General features: G+C 41.0%; 1 protein-coding gene across 1 annotated transcript in view; it reads left to right on the plus strand.

Annotated features, from left to right (window-relative positions):
• Nucleotides 1-22,127, plus strand: part of XRCC5 (X-ray repair cross complementing 5) — an 88,503-nt gene that overhangs the window by 37,876 nt on the left and 28,500 nt on the right. The window contains exons 14-16 of the mRNA XM_041737474.1: nt 1,350-1,546; nt 9,332-9,425; nt 11,370-11,439. Coding sequence (XP_041593408.1) covers nt 1,350-1,546; nt 9,332-9,425; nt 11,370-11,439 — 361 coding nt within the window. The remainder of the gene's footprint in view (nt 1-1,349; nt 1,547-9,331; nt 9,426-11,369; nt 11,440-22,127) is intronic.

Raw genomic sequence — 22,127 nt, forward strand, 5'->3', positions numbered from 1 at the left:
CCAAAACCTAGCTTCGTAGATGGAAAGCAGTACAGGTAGTTGAATGGAAGTGGCTTGTGGTCCAGATTTTCACTCCTGTGAGCAACACAGAACCTGCCCTGGTCTTGACCTTGGCCCTGCTCTTGGGGCCACTTCCTGACACCTGTGTCAACAAATAGAGTCCTAGGAAAGACTACGTTGTGCTTCAACTGATCCCTGTAGGTGCTTATTACGTGCCATACACTGTTTTTGGTACTTGACATCCAGCAGTAAACAAGACAAGAGCTCTCCTTTTTAGAGGGAAGGTTAATAAACAAACTGGAAGATTGATAAGATAATTTTAGGTAGTAACAAATGGTTTACAAACTATAAAACAGGAGTGATAGCAAGAGTAGCTAGGTGGCAGGATGAGAGTGGAGGGGCTCCTTCACAGGGTGTCAGGGTAAACCTCTTCTGAGGAGGTGATGTTTGGGCAAAGAACAGAAGGATGAAAACGGGCCAACTCTGTGGAGATTTCCGAGAAGGCCAATGAGGCAGAGAGAGAGCGATAAACATAAGGTCCCAAAGACTGGACCTCACTTGGTATGGGAGTAAAACAGGGAGAGCCCAGCCTAGCTGGGGTGTGAGAGTGAGGGAGGACAGTGGCAGATGGAGGAGGCATATTGGAGCTGTGGTATGCGGGACTTGGGGTATGGGAAGGGCTGGTTTTAAGATAGCTTTGGCTATACAGAACAATGAAAGTAGATTCAGGGAGACCAGTTGGAAGATGATGGTGGTAGCCCCCATGAGAGGGGATGTTCCCTAGAGAAGGGTGCTGGGAGAGCACATGGACAGAAGTGGGTCAGGTAGTGGAGAAGAGCCCAAACTTAGCACCCTGGGAGGTTTGGGACAGACCAGTATTCTGAGCTCTCCTACAGACTTCTTCCTGTTTTCCCGGGACTCACTGAGCCCCTTTTCACCCACCACACACCGTCATCTAAGATTACACAAGGGAGAAAGCAGTCTGCTGAGGGGAGCTAATAGGATTGGAGGCTCTTGGAATGAGGTCTTAGAGAGCCTCGAGTATTGTCTGGGCGAGTATTATCTGGGCGGTGGAAGCAGCAGCCTCGGTCTGTAAGAGGAGCCTCTTCTCTAGGAGGCCTCCAGCTGAAGGCACTGCTAGGCTTGGACCTGGTTTACAGTTGCTTGTAGATGTTGCTGACGTCTGGCTGACCAAAGTACTTCCAAGGCCACCTCTGTTCCCTGTTACATGTGGTAGGAATCCTATAGCCCTCCCAAGCTAACGTGGAGGATCTCTGATCAGGAAAGTATAGTGAAGTCGTGTATGATGTCTACATCTACATTTTAAAACCCTTCTTCCTCTCCCACAGTGTCTGCTGCACCGTGCTCTGCATCCCCAGGAGCCTCTGCCCCCAATTCAGCCGCACATTTTGAGTATGCTGGACCCCCCCACTGAGGTGACAACTAAATGTCAGGTTCCTCTCTCTAAAATAAAGACCATTTTCCCTCTGACTGAAGTCATCAAGAAAAAGGATCAGGTGACTGCTCAGGACATTTTCCAAGACAAGTAAGTACTCGATGTAGTTGCTGCACTTGACGTTGGAGTACATAAGACTGGGCAGTCTTAAGAGGAGCTCTGGAATTAAGGGTTGCAAACGGGTCTGTGGTTGAAGGAAGAAACCTTTTGATGTTTGACCCTTGCGTTGAAAATGCTCCTCCCTGTCCATTGTAGATATATTATCCTTACAAATTCATCTGCAGTTTATTTTATAACTTTTTTTTTTCCTACCTGGAATTTAGAGCTATCTTCCGGGTTGTTGTTTTGATCAGCATCACATTCTTAGTGATTTACGTTTAATAGGAAAGCTAAACAGTTTCTGAATATCTAAGACTAACTTTTACTGTTTTTAAAGTAGGGTGCTTGGAATGAAAAGATAAGGGTCAAGGTCATAAGGTTTTTTCAGGTGGGAGGCTGTTATCAGAGAATAGTAGTGAGATTTTGGGAGGAAAAGTGTAAGGATGAAAACCTGGTTCTTCTTTAGCTGTGCTCTTACTGTATCAGTGATGTACTTTGGTATACCGGGAGTGAGGGATTTGTAGTTTGAGGACTACAAAATGCTTTTCCTGTGATCAAGCTTAAACCAAATCAAGCTTTCAGGTAGCCAAATAAGTTTTTTCCCCCCTCATCAGATTCTGTTCACAATCTGTATCAGTTTCCATTCAAAGTGAAACAAAAACCGTTAAGAAGTTGTTTTGATTATCCAGAATCATTTGGGTGTACAACATGGATTTTACCAGGTGTGCGTTCAGTTATTGGTGGCTTTTCTCCCCAAATCAGAATTAATCTATTCATTTCTTTAGGATGTGTTCTAAGATTCAGTTTTAGACCATAATTTTTTTTTCTTTGATTTCCTTCCCACACCTGTATCTTCATTGACAAAGTGTATTATTTGTAAATACCTCATTGGAGGAGTATCGAATAAGTTTCAGAAGCCATCACAGGGTTCTGTAAGTTACTAGTTTAGTGACTTATTTTCCAAACTGAAAGCTTTGTGTGTTCTGTGACTTTTTAGAAGTTAATACCCCAAACTTTTTCAGAATTGAAAAAAAAAAAATCACAGGATTAGTATAGTCAGTCTGTCTATCATGTGCATTCAGAACACATCCTGGAGAGTTGTAGGTTTCTTTTTCTTTTTCTTTTTCTTTTCTTCTTTTTCTTTTTCTTTTTTTTTTCTGTCATGCCTTCTTCTAGCTAGAAAGACTGTCACTAAAAATCCACTTCCCCTCTGCTATCCTCATCTACTGTATTCCTCTGGAATAGGATTTCAGAACAGCACCATACAATATTGAGACAGGTTTGCTCTGGTCTCACTGCAGTCATGTGGCTGTTCTCTCTCTAGGTATTAAAGCTCCAGTTCATGATCTTGATTACCTTCTGGTGTTGTGGGAAAGAAATGGGCTGTTTTCACCCTCCTCCCGTTGATTAAAATGTAAATTAGCTGGTTAAAAAACACACCACGAAGGCCCAGAAGACTGTTGTTCTGTGATTTGATCCCTGCAGCGGTTACACCTTCAGCTCTGTTCCTCCTCTCCTGCTCATTCTTTCTTTTTTTTTTTTTCTGCTCACTCTTTCTTGGGAAGCCTGAGCTTGTGGCCTTTGCTTTGCTCCCCTAGTGGTTTGTGACATTGCCAAGTTATCCGCCTGGGGCCTGGGAATTATCTCGCTCACACACACCTACTCACATTCTTATTCTCGACCCTTTCTTCTCAGAAATCGTACAGGTTTTTAAGAACTGCAGAAATGACTCACTTAAATATTTATTGAGTAGCTCCTGTATTTTTAAGAAGAATGACTCAGTTGCTTCTTTAAAGTTCTTAAACCCCTCAATTTTAATGATGAGGCTTCAGTCAGCTTTAGAGGTGGTCTCCCTACTGGGGAAAAATTACGAACAACTGGCTATGTTTTTGTGTTTATTCAGCATCTCCATATTCACGGTGCATATTTCCATTGTAGAGGTGAGGCGCTGAGATTGAGGAGTGGGCAGGTGTCTGTTCAGGATTGTCAGACCAAGATAAGAATCCTGAGCTGGGAATCCCCAGTTTTTATTCCAGCTTTGCCACTCTCAGTCTGATTTTGGTTAATTTACTTTTATAAGAGTTTCTCCATCTAAAAACAGCCTCATCTCAAGAGATATTTTAACAGTGAACTCACATACTGAAGCAGTTTGAACTATTTAGAAGGAAGGCAAGAGTCAGAACCCGAAGCAATAGTAGTATCATCCATTAAAATACTAATATTTGAGAAGACCTAGTATTCATGCTGGACTGGTTGAATCCTGAGGGTTAGGAATGATTTCTTCATTTCAAGAAGGTAAGAGCACCATCTGACAGAGTAGTCCAGAAATGTACAGTTACCCTTCCCGTGTAAAAGCCTTGCTTCCCTCAGAGTTGCTGCACAGCCTTGAAACAAGAATGTCATCTCTTGGTCAGGGAACTTCAACACAAGAATTGGGACATTGAAGGTCTAATTCTGTTTGTGCAACTAAGTCGTATGTGATCTTGATTTCTTTTTGTCTCTGGGCAGGTCTAGTCTAAACTTTTCTCTCTCATGTCCCTTAAAATCCTCCCCACTTACCTTCAGTGGCCATTCTCACCTGGTTACTTACTGGTATGGACCTCAGACTCCAGAGTCAGACTATGTGAGTCAGTCTCCTTGCTCTGCAGTGTGACCTGAGGTGCAAGTTGTTTATCCACCCTAAGCTTCAGTTCCCTCATGGAAAAATAGGGGTAATGAGAATAACTCATACGGAGTTGTAATGAGGGTTGATTGAGTAATATATGCTGTTGACTGTTGCATGTCTAGACCCCAGTATAGCAGCTAACACATAGCAAGCATACTGTAGTGGTGAGGAAACAGTTTACAAAGTCTTCAGGATGTCCCTGGCACATTGAGGACTCTGATGGTGATAACGGTATCACAGGGAAGAGAGAAGAGAGAGAGGCCCGTAGGTGGGAACTCGTTGCTTCTGTGGCCCATCTCTAAAAATATACCTCTGCTGCATCTGCCTTCATTTCCTTCTTTCTAGTCCCAGTGGAGGGGGTACTTCATCCTGTTCACAGTCAGTCCTTTCACCTCTGTCCTGGGATGCCATTTTCTGTCCCATCTAGTACCTTAGTCCAGTAGTAATTTCTTCCCTCTTGCTGTATTTTCATCCTTTCCCTCCTGACCAGCTCCTTTGCCTTCACACATCAGCATTGTGTTGTATTTCTTTCCTCTAAATGAAAATACAGTCATGCCCTCCACTTTCTCTCTCAGATTGCTGCCTGTTACCATCTTCGTTCCTTCCATGAGATAGGCTTATTGGAAGAACAGTCCATACTGCCACTTTTCCCCCAGCCTCTGCTAATTCCCTGCAACCGTCTTCCATAAGACATTAACTGCGATATTTTCTTGAGCCAGGTAGTCCTTCCCTTTCTTGACCTCCTGGTAGCGCTTGGCATTGTCAATTATCTTCCCCTTGGGACTGCTATATCTTCCTTAACTCCGGCTTCTCCAGATTGTTCTTTCTAAACCTTTGCAGTTTCCTCTCAGATTCCTTTGGGGCCAGCTTTTTTCTCCCCACCAGCTTTAAGTGTTGACGTTCTGTCCTGTAGGCTTCCTCCTCAGAAAGAGCTGACCCGTTTTAAACACAGGTGCATGCTGAGTGCTCTACCTGTGTTACCTGTGTGGACTATCTTGGCCATCCTGGGGAGTAGATTCTTTTGTTAATTCCCTCTTAAGTCTGGGAGCAGGGTGGTGGGCACTGAGGCTTCGAGAAACTAGACGACTTGCCCAAGATCACAGTGGGTTAAGTGTTGGAGAAAGAGTTTACATGCACATAATCTGACTCCAGAGCCTGCCTTCCCAACAATTATGCTGTATCACCTTAGTAAAGAATGTCCTGAGACCTTTTACTATTTCACATACAGGTCTTCAAAAACTACTAAATATCTGTCCATTCTAATATACTTCTATCCTGTGCTCTGGACATCTGAAGTGTCTATAGATCCCTCAAAGTCATTGTGTTCAGAAATGACATCATAGTCTCTATCTTCTTTCATGCTCCCTTCAAACCCTCTTCCTGCTGTTATTCTCTGTTTCAGTGAATGACAGTTTCCAGGGAGTCATTACCTTTCCTTTACTTTTCCATGTCTAGTTGCTTTACCAGGTTGTGTTAGCTTTACCCCAAATCTCCTCCTTTCGCTTCAGGTTAGCATAGTGGCTAATAGCATTGATTCTGCAGTCAGGTAGAGTTGGATCAAAATCGAGGCATTTCCTCCACCACTGGTTAAAATTGGCAAGTTGCACTGCACTATTTGCAGTAATCTATACGTACCTTTCAGGAGGCCATATGGGAGAGTGGCTGAGAGTACAGAATTCACTGTGAGCCCCCTTACTGTGTGCTTTAGACAAGATCAGGCCCTCTTGAACCTTGCTCATTTGTGAAAGGTCAATAATGGTAGCTAATGCCTAAGGTGCTTGTGAAGTTTAACCTGAGGTATTTTAAATATGCTTGGTATAGTGACTAGTATGTGGTTAATGTTAAAAAAAAGTGTTAGGTCTTATTAGGGTCTCCTACTGCCATTGCTCTTCTGTAGGCCTCAATTTAGCCTGCTTTACTGAGGTAAGGCCTTATCTGATTTCCCTTTCAGGTCTTATCTGTTTGCAATCCATCGTGCGTTTGCTGCTACCTGAGTGATTTTTAAAAAAACAAATCCGATCACATCAATGCAGCGATTCTTAATCTTTGTGTGTATGTGTGTGCAGGTGATGGACTCTTTCAATAATGTGATACAAACTGTGAACCCTCTCCCCAGGAAAATGCCCTAACATACTAAATTTTGTATATAATTTTAAGTAGTTCACAAATTCCTTGTCAGTATCCTTGGACCCCCGATTAAAAACCTTTGCTTTAGTGGCTATTAGTATCAGTTTAAGATTAAACTTTGTAACATAATTGAGAAAACCTAGATAAGCAGAAAATACTTCTTCATAATCCAGCTCCTTAGAGAACTACTTTCTTTCCTCACAGCTTCTATGTCCGTGATTTAGATACAGTAGTACCTCCTTGTCCACAGGGGTTATGTTTCAGGACCCCCAGCAGATGCGTGAAACCTTGGGAGTACCGAATCCTATCCATGAGATGGTTTTTTTCGTATATGCACATTACATAGCTATGATAAAGTTTAAGGTATAAGGGATTAACAACATTAGATAACTAATAATCACAGAGAACAGTTTTATCAGTATACTGCAGTAAAACTTCTATGCATGTGTGGGTCCCTCTCTCAAAATGTCTTGCTGCACTCTACTCACCTTTCTTGTGATGATGAGAGGTAATAAGATGCCTGTGTGGTGGATGAAGTGAGGTGAATGATATGGGGGCATTGTGATGTAGCATAAGGCTACTGTTGACCTTCTGACCGTAAGTCATAGGCTCATCTGCTTTCAGACCGCAGTTGACTACGGGTAACTGAAACTGTAAAGCAGAACCATAGATGAGGGGGACTACTATATTTCCATCCTATTTTCTCACTACTTCCCAGCCTGCCTTCCATGGCTCAGCCTGGTTTAGCTAGTGGCTACCCTCTCAGAGGGACATGTTGCTTACCACAGTAGTTTGTTAATCACTTGTTTATGTATTTACCTCTTTGATTTGGCTGAATTTCCTGAAAGTGTTGGTTGTGTACTTTAAGAATCTAGAGCCTAGCATAGTGGTCAGCACATAGTATTAGGTAAATGTTTGACCAAATAGATAAATCACAAAATGTATATGTATTTATAAAAGACAGAAAGAAAATGAGAAAGAACAGTAAATGATCTATGGTTCTGACATCCAAATGTAGCAGCTGTTGTCATTTGTATGTCTGCTAGGGTCTTGCATGGGTAATTTCTATCTTCCAGAGCTAGCTTCCTCAGATAATTTTGGGAGGAGAGTCATTGCCTTTTCCCACTACAGAGAGACATTTTGAGCTTAATATATGTAAAATTCCTAATAATGCTTTAAAAATGGTTCAATCTAGAGCATATTAACCATATTCAAATTTTTGCTACTTTCTGCTTATTACTTTTACCCTGCCTGGTCCTGGAGGATTGATATGTATTTATGTCTCTTTGTCCTTCCTTCCTTAGAACCTTATTTTGGAGAGTGTAAGAGATTCTTCATGCAATCTACCTTGTGTTCTTATAGCACTTAGCGTAGTACGTTGTATGTTTAATGCTTCGTAACAGCGCCATATGAGGTGATTTGCAATTTTGGAAGACAGTAGATGAGTAGTGATGTGCTCATGGTGCTTTTCATCATAGTGTTTTTCTGAGGAGCAAACTGAAATCCAGAGAGAGGAGTCATTTAACTAGACTTTAAACTCTAGATATGCAAAAATTAAAACACAATCAGTACATTTAAGAAGGCATAAGGGTCCAGAGTTAGTGGAAAAAGTGAGACTTGAATCCAGGGCACTACATTGTCTGTCTCTTGGGAAGAACTGGCAAAGATTCACTGAGATGGCTGTGACTTTTCTCATAGCACTCAAATTCTGATAGAATTTCATGCCTCCTTGGATTTGCGCATTTTTCCTCTGTTTTTGTCATCAAGGCTTTGTATGTTTGTTTCTTATTCTACTTGAAGAGCTCTGGATGACTCACCCCTTTTAATGTTTCCTGGTCTCCATCCTCCTGTCTTCTACTTCTCTTTACTTCTCAAAGAGAAAAAGGCAAGTGGTGAATGGAAATATGTCAAGCAATAAAAGTTTTAATTCATGTTTGTGAGGCTGTAATAATTACTTTAGTCCTTTTATCTAATGGTAAGAGATTCATTATTGAAATACCATTGAATAAACTTCATTTTTCTTTGTTTTTAGGGTAACCTCTTCTTTAGGACTCATTCTCTGAAGGTTGGGCTTTTGAACAAAAACACATCACATTTAGAAATACTAGATCTTAGCTATTAACTTCCCTTCTCATTCAGCCATTTCTTGACAGCTGCTTTTGCCCCAGATTGATTATTTGGGAGAAAAATTCTCATATCTCTGTGTTCAGCAACTTAAGGGAGATTATGGGCAGAGTTTTTGGATTTGATTTTCTTCTCCTTTGCAATTAATTTGTCCTCCTCTTGACTTTAAGGCAGGCTGTTGAAGCCAGCACGTTACTTGAGACAAGATGTTTGATACAGTTCCTTGGAATCATCTTTCCCTCCTAACACAGATGCTGTTGGACGGTTAGCATATTGCCCCAAACAGAATTAGGTTTATAAAAGAACAAATTAAAAGGCTTTTTTGAAAGTGGTTTTTTATAGTTTAAGGACTTCTCTGAGAACAAGGCTTTGCATATTTAATTAAGGATTGTCTAGTAAGTTTTGACAGCTGTAAGTAGAAGCTTATAAAGCTCTCACATACATGATGGAGAAGATGGGGTGTTAGACTCAAAAGTCATCTGTGTCCATGGAAAGCTAATAACTATTGAGTGTGAGACAGAAACTAGCAAATGGTATCTGAAGGGTAAATGGGTGTCTTCCTGAAATGCCAGGTTTCCTGTACCTTTGCTTGCAATTTCATATTTAGAGGGGGCTCTGTGATGCAGCTGCTGATTGTGACTTCTTTGGTGCTGTGCAGTGGAGCCAGGGCTGCTTCCTTTGGACCATCAGGAATTCTGGGGCCGTGAGAGGGAGGCAGGCTCTTCGTTAACAAGGACTAAGTGTGGCTGTTTATTTTTGCCATTTGAAAAATAAATGTATATTTTACAGGTTAACCAAGTCTGGCTTTTGTATTGTTTATTCTGTTTTAAGGGGGAAAAAATCCATTATTTCTTTTCCAGCCACGAAGAGGGACCCGACTCTAAAAAATTGAAGACTGAGGAAGGGGAGCCCTGCTTTAGCGTCTCCAGCTTGGCTGAAGGCAGTGTCACCAGTGTAAGCAGAACTTTCCCAGGGTGCTCCCCGCCTTTCTGGAAGATTGGGATTTGAGGAGCGAGGGAATTGCATCAGTTTTTGTTAGTCATATATATACGATGTGTGTGTGTAGTGCATATATGTTTGTTTGTTTATTTATTTAAGATTTTATTTATTCATGAGAGACACAGAAAGAGAGAGGCAAAGACACAGGCAGAGGGAGAAGCAGGCTCCCTGTGAGGAGCCTGATGCAGGACTTGATCCCAGGACTCCAGAATCAGGTCCTGAGCTCAAGGCAAATGCTCAACCACTGAGCCACCCAGGTGTCCCTGTTAGTCCTTTAATCATTTTCTCTGGTCCTTTTAATAAATGAACCATGTACATCCTTCCCACACTTCTTCCTTTATTGTCAGGGAATTACCCACAGAAATATCTCTGTGACTATGTGCATGGATCACTGTATAATATGTAGTGCATGAAACAGCTCAGTGGTAGCACTTTGGGTAGAGATTTTTTGATTGGCTTTATTTTGCAGCTTTCTATTCAGTTAAAACTGTAGGATAAGTGGAGGTTGATGACACAAGTCTTAGTCTCCGAATATATAAAATTTAAGAGCATGACTTCCCTATTTCTTTTCTAATATATAAGTTCAGAACAGGCTTTACAAGCTTAAGATTCTCCCAAACCAAGTATCCTTTGACACTTGAGATCTTTTTTATTTAATGAGAAGGTTCTGGAACTTGAACGTATTGCCTTCTGTTAAGTGGCATTATTTTGAATCCTTGAATCTTAAAAATTGTCCCTTAATAGCCAGATGCACTAGGAAGGGTAGTTAGCATTAGGGCATGCCTTTTTTCCAACCTTTAAAAGAAGTGCTCTCAGGAAAACTGAACATCTGAGAATGATTTGGATTTTTATTTCAGTGTTTTATAGGAAAGGAAAAAAAAATCATGACCTTTTTTTGTTCTGAGAGCTTTTCTGACTGCTATCCCAGAGCAAAATGGAAACTTTAGTACATTTTGTACCAAAGTTTACCAGCCACATTAGAAGCCTGCTGTTGTCTTTTCCCCTATGAACTGAGTGATACTTCAGGCCTATTAAGGTTGGGACTGAAAGGGTTTTTGGTTTTTTTTTTTTTTTCTCTTTAAGAGAAGGAAGGGCGGGGAGGGTGAGAGAAGAGCTGGGGAGAGAATCTTAACCACACCCAGTGTGGAGCCCGACATAGGGCTCGATCTCACAACCCAGAGAATGTGATCTGAGCTGAAATCATGAGTTGGACGCTTACCTGACTGAGCCACCCAGGCGCCTCTAGGTTGTGACTGGAAGACTAAGGCCCACATATGCTCAGGAAAAGCTGTATAATGTGGCGGAGTTTTGTCTTAGAAACTTTCCCACCTAGCACTATAGTAAATCTTTACACAGTATCTGCTTTTATTTTGAGGGGACATGTGCAGCCTGGGCATGTTGGTATGTTCTTCCAAAACTTCAATGCCAAAGAGATCTCAGCAGTCCCCCACAAAGGCAGTTCAGCAAACCAAGCATCAGGCAGTTATTTCTCATGTCATCTTCAGTGGGGCGAGTATATTCTGAACTGACCCTGCACTGCAGAATCCTCCCCTTCCTAATTGGTTGGGTGTCGGGATGAACCGGCATCTTGTCACATAAAGCCTTCTGGCTGAGCAACTTGGTGGCTTGGGTTGTAATACTTCTGACCTCCCTGGAAAGAAGTCAGCTTCCGTAAAGAGAGGTAAGTGAAACTACAGATGGCAGTTCTTTGGCCACAGGAATCTGCTTGCTTTTAAACACAACCCCAGAAGTGGAAATGAACAGAAAGGACCTTCCCTTTGTCTTTGGTTTTGTTTTATAAAAAGAGCACACTTGCTGCATTAAGGCATCTCATATTGCCTGGGGTGCTGCCAAAGAGAGAAGCGATCTGCAGGTTTATTGTCTGTGCATGTATTCTAGGTTGGAAGTGTGAATCCTGTTGAAAACTTCCGTGTTCTAGTGAGGCAGAAGAAAACCACCTTTGAGGAAGGTGAGTGGTATGCTGTTGCCTCTGCATGTAAGGGAAGATAAGATAATTAGGGTAATGGATTTATAATATAGATTAAGAAGTGTAGCCCTTTGTTGGTATCCTTATATAGCAGGTTTCTTTCCTGGTTGGTGGACCTTTGTGATTGTCTATTATTGGTGAGCTCACCGAAGCAGCGCTGTGAGCACATGAGGGTAAACTCAACACAGGTCTGCCCAAGCAGGAAAAGAACTGATTTGTAGGTCTTTTTGTTAAGAAACCATAGGCCAGACCCTTAGAGCTTTTGATTCCACTTCATTAAGGTTCTTTGGGGTCTTGTGAGTGAGCTTGGAATAAAACCTTTTCTTAAACATATTAATTTGAGAGAGAGCACGCATGCGCACGCACGTCAGCTTGGGGAGGAGCAGAGGGAGAGGGACAGACGGGCTCTGGGCTGAGCACAGAGCCCAATGCAGGGCTTGAACCCATGACCTGAGACCATGACCTGGGCTGAAATCAAGAGTTGGGCACTTGACCGACTGAGCCCCCCCAGGTGCCCCTGGAATAAAACATTTTTGTGTCATGACTTCCTATTTTCAGTGACCCATAATTTTTGTTCTAGGCCTAAGGATTTGTGCCTCTTTGCAGAAGTCCAAGAACACCATGTTGCTGCCCCTAGATTTGATCTTTCTGAAATTGATTTACATCTTCTCATTTTGTTTCTATGAATTATAACCTAGAATTACATTTAGAATTGGGCTAATACTAGTTTCCTAGGATGGACAGTCTGGGACCAACATTCATTCACTTGATTGTGTTCAAGTTTCTGTTTGTTTACCCTTTAAGGAGTGGCAGCTGGCAGATCTAATCCTGCAGGTTTGTGCATAAGAGAGCATGTGTTCATTATTGCCACCCAGGGTCAGACTTATCTGTGAGCTGCCTTCTGTTTATCTATGTGAATGTGTACACAGAACTTCTCTCCCAACTTCTTGGCAGGTTGGTGGCGGGGGGGTGGGGATGATTCCTAAGTGTCTGTAAAAACCCCTACAGGGCAGCCCAGGTGGCTCGGCGGTTTGGCACCGCTTTCAGCCCAGGTTGTGATCCTGGAGACCTGGGATCGAGTCCCACATCGGGCTTCCTGCATGGAGCCTGCTTCTCCATCTGCCTGTGTCTCTGCCTCCCTCTGTCTCTGTGTCTCTCATGAATAAATAAATAAAACCTTTAAAAAAAAAAAAAACCCCTACAGTTCTAGTTTGATCATCTACAGTGCCTAACATAAGTGTAGGTTACTTCTTGAGAGTCTGAGAATCCTAGCAAGATGCCTGGGCTTGCTGTGCTGTTGTCCAAAGGCAGTCATGACCACTTGAGCCCCACACAGTCTCCTGGACCATTCCTGTTGGCAGGAATACTAAAGGCCAGCTCATGAGAATCTCCTGAGGAAACGAACTTTGTTACCCTGATACTCTGTATATGTTTTGTATTTGAAGGTGGAGAAAGAGCTTTTTGCCCTGTGAAGAGCTGCCATATGGGAAAAAAGCTTGAGTTTAACACAAAACAAAACTACATTTAAGTAGATGAAGGAGATCTAAAATTAAAGTGACAGCTTTCCAGAAGGATTGATGGAAACAGTACTTCAGAATTTCTGTCCCTCATGTGTGGGGTTGATCAAAGGAAGCTTTCACAGCATCGTACCTGTGCTGTTTTCTGCTTGGCTGCATATTGTGACTGTGTTTGGAAGAATGCAGAGACGTTACCGTGGCAAGTCAGCCTGCTATTGTCTATCATGATTATCATGTGTTTGGAGAAAGATAGAGCCCTTAGCTTTTGGTTATACATTATTGATTACCTTGGCCAAAGGCAGGTCATCAGAGTCTTTCTGGTTGGTGTAGGTATGTCTCTTAGGGGCTAACTGTGACATGATCACGATTGTAAAGGCAGCCACTAGTACCTACTATGTTCAACTCATTGTGCTAGCATATTCTATATATAATAGCATATGCTGAGCTATTATATTCTTTGTTTCAGTTACCCCACATAGCAATCTTGCAGTAATGTGAGCGAATGGAGAAGACAGTAGAGCTTTACAGTTGGTGCCAGAATTTTCTGAGAGATTTTTTTTTTTTTTTTTTTTGAAAATCTGTTGATAATTGAGCCTCTGTCTCCAGTCTTGGTGGTTGGCCAGTTAGAGTTCAGAGAAGAGGCAATCTACTGACATCACAGAAATAGAAAAACTGGAGCTAGTTCAGGACAGGAAGGGGTGAGTAGAAAAGGTAAGACAGGAAATAAATGCATTTATGTAAGGACACAGTGTTCTACAGTGTGTTCCTAACTCATAACCACAGATATTCCGTGTCAATAAAATTCTGGACTCCTTGGTTTGAGAGCTCTATTTGGGGAAACTGGTGAAGGAGCAAGAGTTTTTGGTCTCGAATTACTTCAGGCAGAGCAGAGAAAGGACCTGAAAGCACAGGAGACCAGAGTCTGCAGAGATCATGAAGGAATTTGCTCATATCTCCAGAAATCATTGTTTCCCCAAGCTATGGGATTGGGGATTTGAAGCAGTCTTGTGAAAGTAACAAGGGTAGGTGACCCCTACATGGCATCTAAGTTACAGTAGGTCCCATCCTTCCCATTTTACAGATTGAAAAACTGTAAAACTGGGAGAGATGAACCTCCCCCAGAATCACACAGGGATTCCAATCCATGTCTTTTTCAAATACTGGATTTTTCTTTTTAAGATTTTATTACTCATGAGAGACACAGAGACAGAGACACAGGCAGAGGGAGAAGCAGGCTCTATGCTGGGAGCCCGATGCAGGACTTGATCCCAGGTGCCCAGGATCACGCCCTGGGCCGGAGGTGGCGCTAAACCGCTGAGCCACCCAGGCTGCCCCAAAATACTGGATTTTTCTACTTAACTTCTCTTGATTCCTAATGCCCTCCTTTCCTACACATTTTTGTTGTTCAGACATAATAAGGTCATGTATTTTCAACCTTGTGCCTGTAGGTAGGACTTCTGAGGAGTGGACCATCCTTTGATGTTGAATGTGACTGAGCCCTGTTGCACTGCTCCTGGTGTGACAGTGGGGTCCCTCTGTTCCTCTGTCTGGGATGGGGTCAGTGAGAGCTCTACAGTGACCTCACAAAGGTGGACTTTCTGCAGAGCTGTGGGAAAATGGGACTGCCCGTGTGTGAGCAGCCAATTCTGTTTTGTTGTCCTAACCTGGCTTCCCTTTTATCCTTTCTTTCCTTGCTTCAGGCTTCAGAAATTTTGTTCACTACTTTTCCTACCTTTGTTCTGCACAGGCATCTCTCCTAAGGCCCTTTGTGAGAGAAGACTCCCTTTCCCTGAAGCCCAAAGTTATCCTCCAAACTTGAAGCTACTTTCTCATATTGGTCTTTTCCATCCCTCCCAGGGATCTGTGCCAGGGAGGAGGGAGAAGCTCTTCTCTTTTCTCCACTAGATCTGCTTTTTAAATTCAGTTGCCAAAAGCATGATCAGCAATAGATGGTAAGATTGCTTTACCCTTAGAAGTTGACCCGTTCGCCTATTACCATAAACTAAATATGCGTATAATTTCTTCCCATCTGGCCTAGTAATGTAGTCCTACCAAGAGTATTATGGTCCTATCACCTTGACGCTAGCAGCCTACAGTAGGCCTCTACACATTGTCTTGTCTTCTGGTTTTCACTGTGAGGGATAGTTCTTGTCCTAAGCTTATTGGCATAGAGGAGATGACACTGCACCCCGAGAGCGTGTTCTTTCTGGCTGCTGATGCTTCTGTAAACTCTTGAGTCTCTGATGCCCTTCTTTTACTGGTCCCTTTCCTTTGCCCTCCCTACCCAGCCCAGCCCAGCCCAGCATTCGGTTACTGTAATTTTACAAGAGAAAAATTCTTGACCTCAGCTGTATGCTTGATAATCATTTCTCAGTGGTGAAAGTAGACTTATTTCCTTCACACGGTACTCATAAGTGCATCAGCACCCTCATCCGTGGTGTCTGTTATCTGCACTTGTGGGTTATTGGAAGAACCCAAGTCCACAGTGTTCACAGAGATTCCTTGAATCCAGATTATCCCTTGATGTGAACACCCTTCCTCCACCAGCTGTTGGAGGAACACCATTGATTTCAAATTCCTTGTCCCTTCCCTGCTTTTACTTAGGGAGAAAGAATGCTAAAATGGTCAAAAGAAAGAAAATTAGAGGAGGAGGGAAAACCACATTGTTTCAACTCTCTAAGTAATTCCTCTGTGATGGAGATAGGTCTGAATTGAGAGGTTCCCACTAAGCATGAGATAATATGTCAAGGAGCTTGAATGTCTCTGGTGTGCCAAAAACAAGTTTTCTGAGGACCCTATGAGTCAGAAAAGATGGACTGTGAAGACAGATAAAAGAGTGAAATGTAACTTTGTTCCATGGACCTTGTTTTTGCCACTTAGATTGTAGGCTCCATGTTAGGCTTCTGTGTAGTGACAGGGTGGTGGAGCTCCATTCCACCCAATTGAGCTCACAGGAGCATGGTTGGTTTAAAAAACAAACCTGTCAGGAAGAGCCATCCTAAGCAGTAATGGTAGGGATGTTTACCGTTAGATTTAAGTACGGGGAGCAATGTGCACATACTGCACATACCCATTTGATCAGATGATGATCATTTTATTTTCTGGCTGTGAAGGCCTTTTCGTTTTTCTTGTGTCTGTTTCATCTCTCTGAACACTTTTCATCTTCAAGCCTTTTTGCCTTTATTCTCTCATCTACCTCGTTCTCATTGATTATCAAGCCATATCCTTTCAGTTTTAAAGGGTGTGTCTTAATTTTACCAATACTGGGTAGAATGTGGTAACAGTTTATGATAAAATACATCTTTCATAAAAGCCAAATAGACATTTTTTCAGTTCCATTTTGGTATGGGATAGCACTGTCCCCAGTATATGGCAGCTTACTTACATGCATTATAGGACTCTGCCATGAAGCAAGCCCTATATTCATAAGTGCATCAGCACCCTCATCCGTGGTGTCTGTTATCTGCACTTGTGGGTTATTGGAAGAACCCGAGTCTGAACCCAAATAACACCCCTATTTATGTAATCTAGGTGATGATTTATGTAACTTACCATAGCTCTTTCCAGATAAACAGGAAGATAAGAATATGGCCATTTTCTGTTGTTTCACACACAGCTGGTAGATTTAAGAAAAATAAGTTCTGTTGGATACCTTGAATACCTTGAAGGAAGGATACTAAATACAAACAGTAACTAAAATTGTAAACATCATCAGTCTTACAAAAGTTCTGTCTTATTATTTTATTTATTTTCTGTCTGTCTTTATTTTTTCAGTGTGACGTACTTGCTTAGTCCTTTCCCAAAACAGCAGTGGCACATCTAGTCAGAAGAGAGGAAACACAGGATTATGGGTTCTAGAGGCTTAGTCCATACTTTCTGTTTTTTTTTTAATTATGCCACTCGTTCTTCACTGAATTCCCTTTGACTTTTTAGTTTTAAATTGTTAAACCCCAGAACTTGACTGTCAGGGTTATATAAAGGGTTACATAAAGTTTCATTTATTGATAACAGGAAGTCTTGTTTGGAAACAAATCTGTTTATTTGGAAATTGTAAAGGAGACCCACTACAAGGGTGTGTTAGTATTTGACATGGTAATTACGTATCTGTGACCCCGAGTGTCTCACTGATAGATCTTCCTGTGGGTGGAATGGGGTTGGGAGCAGTTGACTTTCCAATGATGATTGCAAATGTGTGGAAGACACTGGATCTTGTGGCTTGAACTTCTTCATGGGTTGCGTATCTTTCATTAAATGGCATAGCACTGCCCTGCAGTTTACATTTTAATATAATAAAACTCGTCAACCATATAATTAAAATGAAATTCTTCAAATGAAGACAAAAGAAGAAAAAAGACATGACAGGAAGCAAAGATACCCATAACCACTTTGAAAGTGTTTTTGGTTTTCATCAACTCTCGTAAACGGCTTCTATCCATTCTTACTCAGCTTTTTAACTTTCGAGTTCCTGTCAATCTGTGGATCAGAAGATGTCTAATTACAGGGTATGGTTCTTGTAAAATGTAGCCTGGCTATCCGTTAAGAAAGAGAGCCAACTCTCTAGCATAAAAATAAAAGGCTGTTTGCTGTGTGTATGTTCTCAGTGAGCACTAAGATTTCTTCCTGAGAGCATTTTAAAGGAAGCCTAGATGCACCGTACCACAGTGTTCCCACTTTCAGTGTTTTGTTCTCTCTTGGCAGGCAGAAGTTGCTTGCCTTAAACCTGCTGAGTATTTTTTTTTTTTTATTTTAAACATGGAAAGGGTATTTTTCCCTCTGGCTGGAAATATGGAACTCATGTGAGCACTTTCCCCACGTCAGAACAACTAGAAGAACAGTCTAGTCTGAAGCCCGCATTTAACATAGTAGCCCATGGGCTTGCCTTGATGACCCACGCCAGCAGTGCTGCAAGTGGGCTCTGCTGGAATTGCAGAATTAGTGACGTTGCTTTGGAGAAAGAGGATGTTCTCCAACTTGCTCTTGGAGTTCACCCTTGTGGTAAGTGCTAATGAGACCGATTCAGGAGACACAGATCAGTTGAAGGACTTAAAGCACTTTTTCCGTTGTTTCCCTCAACCTCCTATAAATTCTGCGCTTCTTTCTTTGCATGGTGCGCGATCATCACGCAGGGCATTGCACTTGGTTCTCCTTGAATTGGGCTGTCCTCAAGATTGCTTCCTAAGCCCAGCTGGTTGAAGAAGGAAACTGATTTCAGATTGTGCTGATGTGCAAACTGCTTTAATCAATGACTTAAAGTGACTGCTCATGGCAAACAACAGAAGCTCTTAACCAATTAAGATGTTTAGGAAAGGATGTTAGGCTTTTGTTAAAATAGTCACTAATCAGCTGAAATGTGTTAAGAGGAGCCTAGAAACAGCTTGGAGTCCCACTTAAATGCAATAAAAGTGTTTTGGGCCCTCCCCTTTCAAATTGCAAGCCCGAGGCAAAAAATATGCTGACACAGAAAGAAGTGGCAAGTATAATTTGATACAGTTAGTCCTGTCTGTTATACATATCTACATAAAACTTTAAAAAATGGCACGCTTGTTTTTTAGGCTAGAAAAGGGAAGGGAGTTTGTTCAGATATGGAGCACAGGTTCAGCAGGGCTTGAGAATATTGTTGGCCTGGATGTCTTTAGACAAAGAATATAGTTTTTTTTGTTTCTTTTGTGTTTTTTTGTTTTTTGCAGTTTCTTATGGACAATTGGAGAAAAGTCTTTAGTAAGTAGTGATTAAAGGCCCTGCTACAGACTGAACTGTGTCTTCCCCAAATTCTTATGTTAAAACCCTGCCCCTTAACGCCACGATTTTGGATATGGGGCCTTTATTAGAGGTCATTAGGTTCCGATGAGGTCATGAGGGTAGAGCCCTCATCAAGGGATTGGTGCCCTCATAAGAAGAGACCTCAGGTTTGTGCTTTTTCTTCTCTCTTTGCCATCTGAAAATAAAGTGAGAAGGTGACTGACGGCAAGCCAGAAAGAGAGCCCTCAACAAAACCTGTTAGCACTGGCCCCCAGAACTGTGAGAAGATAAATTCCCGTTGTTGAAGTCACCCTAGGCCATGGTGTTTTGTTATGGCAGCCTGAGCTGACTGAGACAGGGCCCCTCTTTTCGTTTCCTTTGTCAGTGCTGAAATCCTGTAGTTTATTTCTTTGTGTCTTTCAGTGGTAATGAGATGCAACTGAAACACTCAGGAGAGCCAGGGTAGGCCATTGGAGTCAAGAGCCTTTTCTCAGGAGAGCGATCTTTTGGATAGTTCCCTTGTCCTTGGTATCTACTGGTGTTTCCTTAAGGCACTCAGGATAAAATTCACTATCTGAGCTTTAGCTGTTATCCTGTGGTGGAAATTTATAGAGTTGTATGATCATCACTGTCCCATTGAAAACTTTTCCCCTCACTTCAGAAAGGTCCCCCTGACTGTTTGTAGATAATTCTTTTATCCTGCCACCACCCCAAATAATCACTTTCTGTTTCTATAGATTCACCTTTTCTAGAAATTTCACATAAGTGGAGTGAGTCAATATGCAGTCTTTTGCATGTGGCTTCTTTTACTTAGTGTAATGTTTTTGAAGTTTATGTTGTAGCATGTATCAGTAATTGATTTCTTCTTAATATTTTATTTGAGAGACCACAAGCAGGGAAGTGGCAGAGGGAGAAGGATAATCAGGCTCCCCAGGACCCTACCTGGTATTTTGACCTGGGCCAAAAGCAGAAGCTTAACTAACTGAGCCACCCACACACCCCAAGTAATTGATTTCTTCTTATTGCTGAATAATACTCTGTTTTATGGATATGCCATGTTATGTTTATCCATTCACCAATTAATAAGTATACTTGGATTGTTTCCAGTTTTTAGCTGTTGTACATAATGCCATGAACATTTGTGTACAAGTCTATTTGTTTCATTTTTCTTGGGTGAGAGTGGAATTGCTGAGAAATTTATATTTGACTTTTTAAGAAATAGCCAAAGCAGCTTTACCATTTACCATCTCACCAGCAGTGAATGAGGGTTGCACTTTCTACATATCTTTGGTGACACTTCTGTTGTCTTTTCAATTATAGCTATTCTAGTAGTGATGTGTTGCCTTCCCTCTGTGCTTTTAATTTACAGTTCCTTAAATACTAATGATTGCTGACCTTTTTTTCACATGGCAGTTGGCCATTCATATATTTTATTTTCTTTGATAAAATGTCTATCTGAATCTCTTCGCTATTTCTTAATTGTCTTATCACATATCTTTGTCAGATATGTGATTTGCAGCTATTTTCTATAGTCTGTGGTTTATCTTTTCAAAGGTGGCTTTTGAAGTATAAAGTTCTTCATTTTGATTTTCTAGACTATTATTTTTTATGGATTATCATTTTGTAGTTTTACATAAGAAATCTTTGTGTAGCTAAGTCACAGATATTTTCTTCTGAAAGTTTTTGCTCTGTAATCCATTTTGAGTTAATTTTTGTAAATGGTTATGAGGTGAGTATCCTAGATTCATTGTTTTTCATAAGGTAACCAGTTGTCCAGCATCATTTATTGGAAAGACCATCCTTTTCCTATCTAGTTGCTTTGAAACCATGTTGAAAATCAACTGATCATACATGTAAGGGTTTATTTCTATATTCTTCAGTTCTCTTGCATTGATCTATGTGCTTCATTGATACATGATTATAATTACTTTGGCTTTATAGTAATTTTTGAAATAATGTAATACGTCTTTCAAACTTGTTTTTTCCTAAAATTGTTTTGGCTAATCTAGGTCCTTTGCATCTCCATATAAATTTTAGAAAGGGCTTTTCAATTAACATAAAAAAGCCTACTGGGACGTTGATAAGGATTGCATTGAGCATATAGAAAAATGAAGGGGAGAATTTACCTCTAAACTATTGAATTTTTAAATCCATCAACATAGTGTATTTTTCCATTTATTTAGGCTTTTACTTTCTCTCCCTAGTGTTTTGTAGTATGTAGTGTACAAAAATTTCTTTTGTGAAATTTTTGTCTTCTTTCTGATGCTACTGGGAATGGAATTTTTTATTTTTTGGATTATTGCCGGTTATAGAAATAATTGATTTTGTGTATTGATCTTATATCTTCCAACCTTATTAGACTTGATTAGTTCTTTTTTTTTTTAATGATTTTATTTATTCAGAGAGAGAGAGAGAGAGAAAGAGAGAGGCAGAGGCACAGGCAGAGGGAGAAGCAAGCTCCATGCAGGGAGCCCGATGTGGGACCCGATCCAGGGTCCCCAGGATCTAACCCCGGGCTGCAGGTGGCGCTAAGCCACTGTGCCACCGGGGCTGCCCGACTTGTTGATTAGTTCTAATTGTTTTTATATATTCTGAATTTTCTACCTATGCAGGATGATGCTGTCTGCAAATAAAGACAGTTTTATTTTTTCCTTTCTAATTTGTGTGCCTTAAATTTTTTTCCTTGATTGTACTGGCTGAACATCCGACAGTCATAGAATGATAAAAGTGAATATCCTTGTTCCTGATCTTAAGGGGATAGGTTTCAGTCTTTTACCATTAGTGTGATGTTCTGGTTTTTTTCAGATTCCCTTTATCAACTTGAAGATTTTCTTTTCTCATTTCTACTTAGTTAAGAGTTTTTATTATGAATGTATGTTGAATTTTATCAGGTGCATCTTCTTTCTTTTTGATGCATTTGCTATATGGAGATGATTATGTGGGTTTGGTTCTTCTGTTAATAACACTGTTATATTTATTGATTTTCAGTTGTTAAACCAGCCTTGCACGAAGAGATAAATTCAAGTTAATCATGGTGTGTAAGTCTTTTTGTGTGTTCCTGAATTCATTTTTCTGATACTTTGTTAGGATTTTTGTGTATATGCCCACAAAGGATACTTTTCTGTAGTTTTCCTGTCTTGTGACATGTATGGCTTTGATATCGGAAATACAGGCCTAATTGAATGAGTTAAAGAAAGTATTCTTTCTTCCCTCTCAATATTAATACTATTTCTTTTTAAAATATTTGGTAGAACTTGCCAATGAAACCTAGGCTACCTTTCTTTGTGGGAAGCTTTCTAATACTTGGCTATTTTATATATCATAGGTTTGGTCAGATTTTCCATTTCTGCTTGAGTTAGTTGTAGTAATTTCTGTCCTTTTAAGAATTTGTCCATTTCATCTAAGTTCTTTAAT

Source organism: Vulpes lagopus, chromosome 22, assembly GCF_018345385.1.
Source record: "Vulpes lagopus strain Blue_001 chromosome 22, ASM1834538v1, whole genome shotgun sequence".
Taxonomy (NCBI): domain Eukaryota; kingdom Metazoa; phylum Chordata; class Mammalia; order Carnivora; family Canidae; genus Vulpes; species Vulpes lagopus.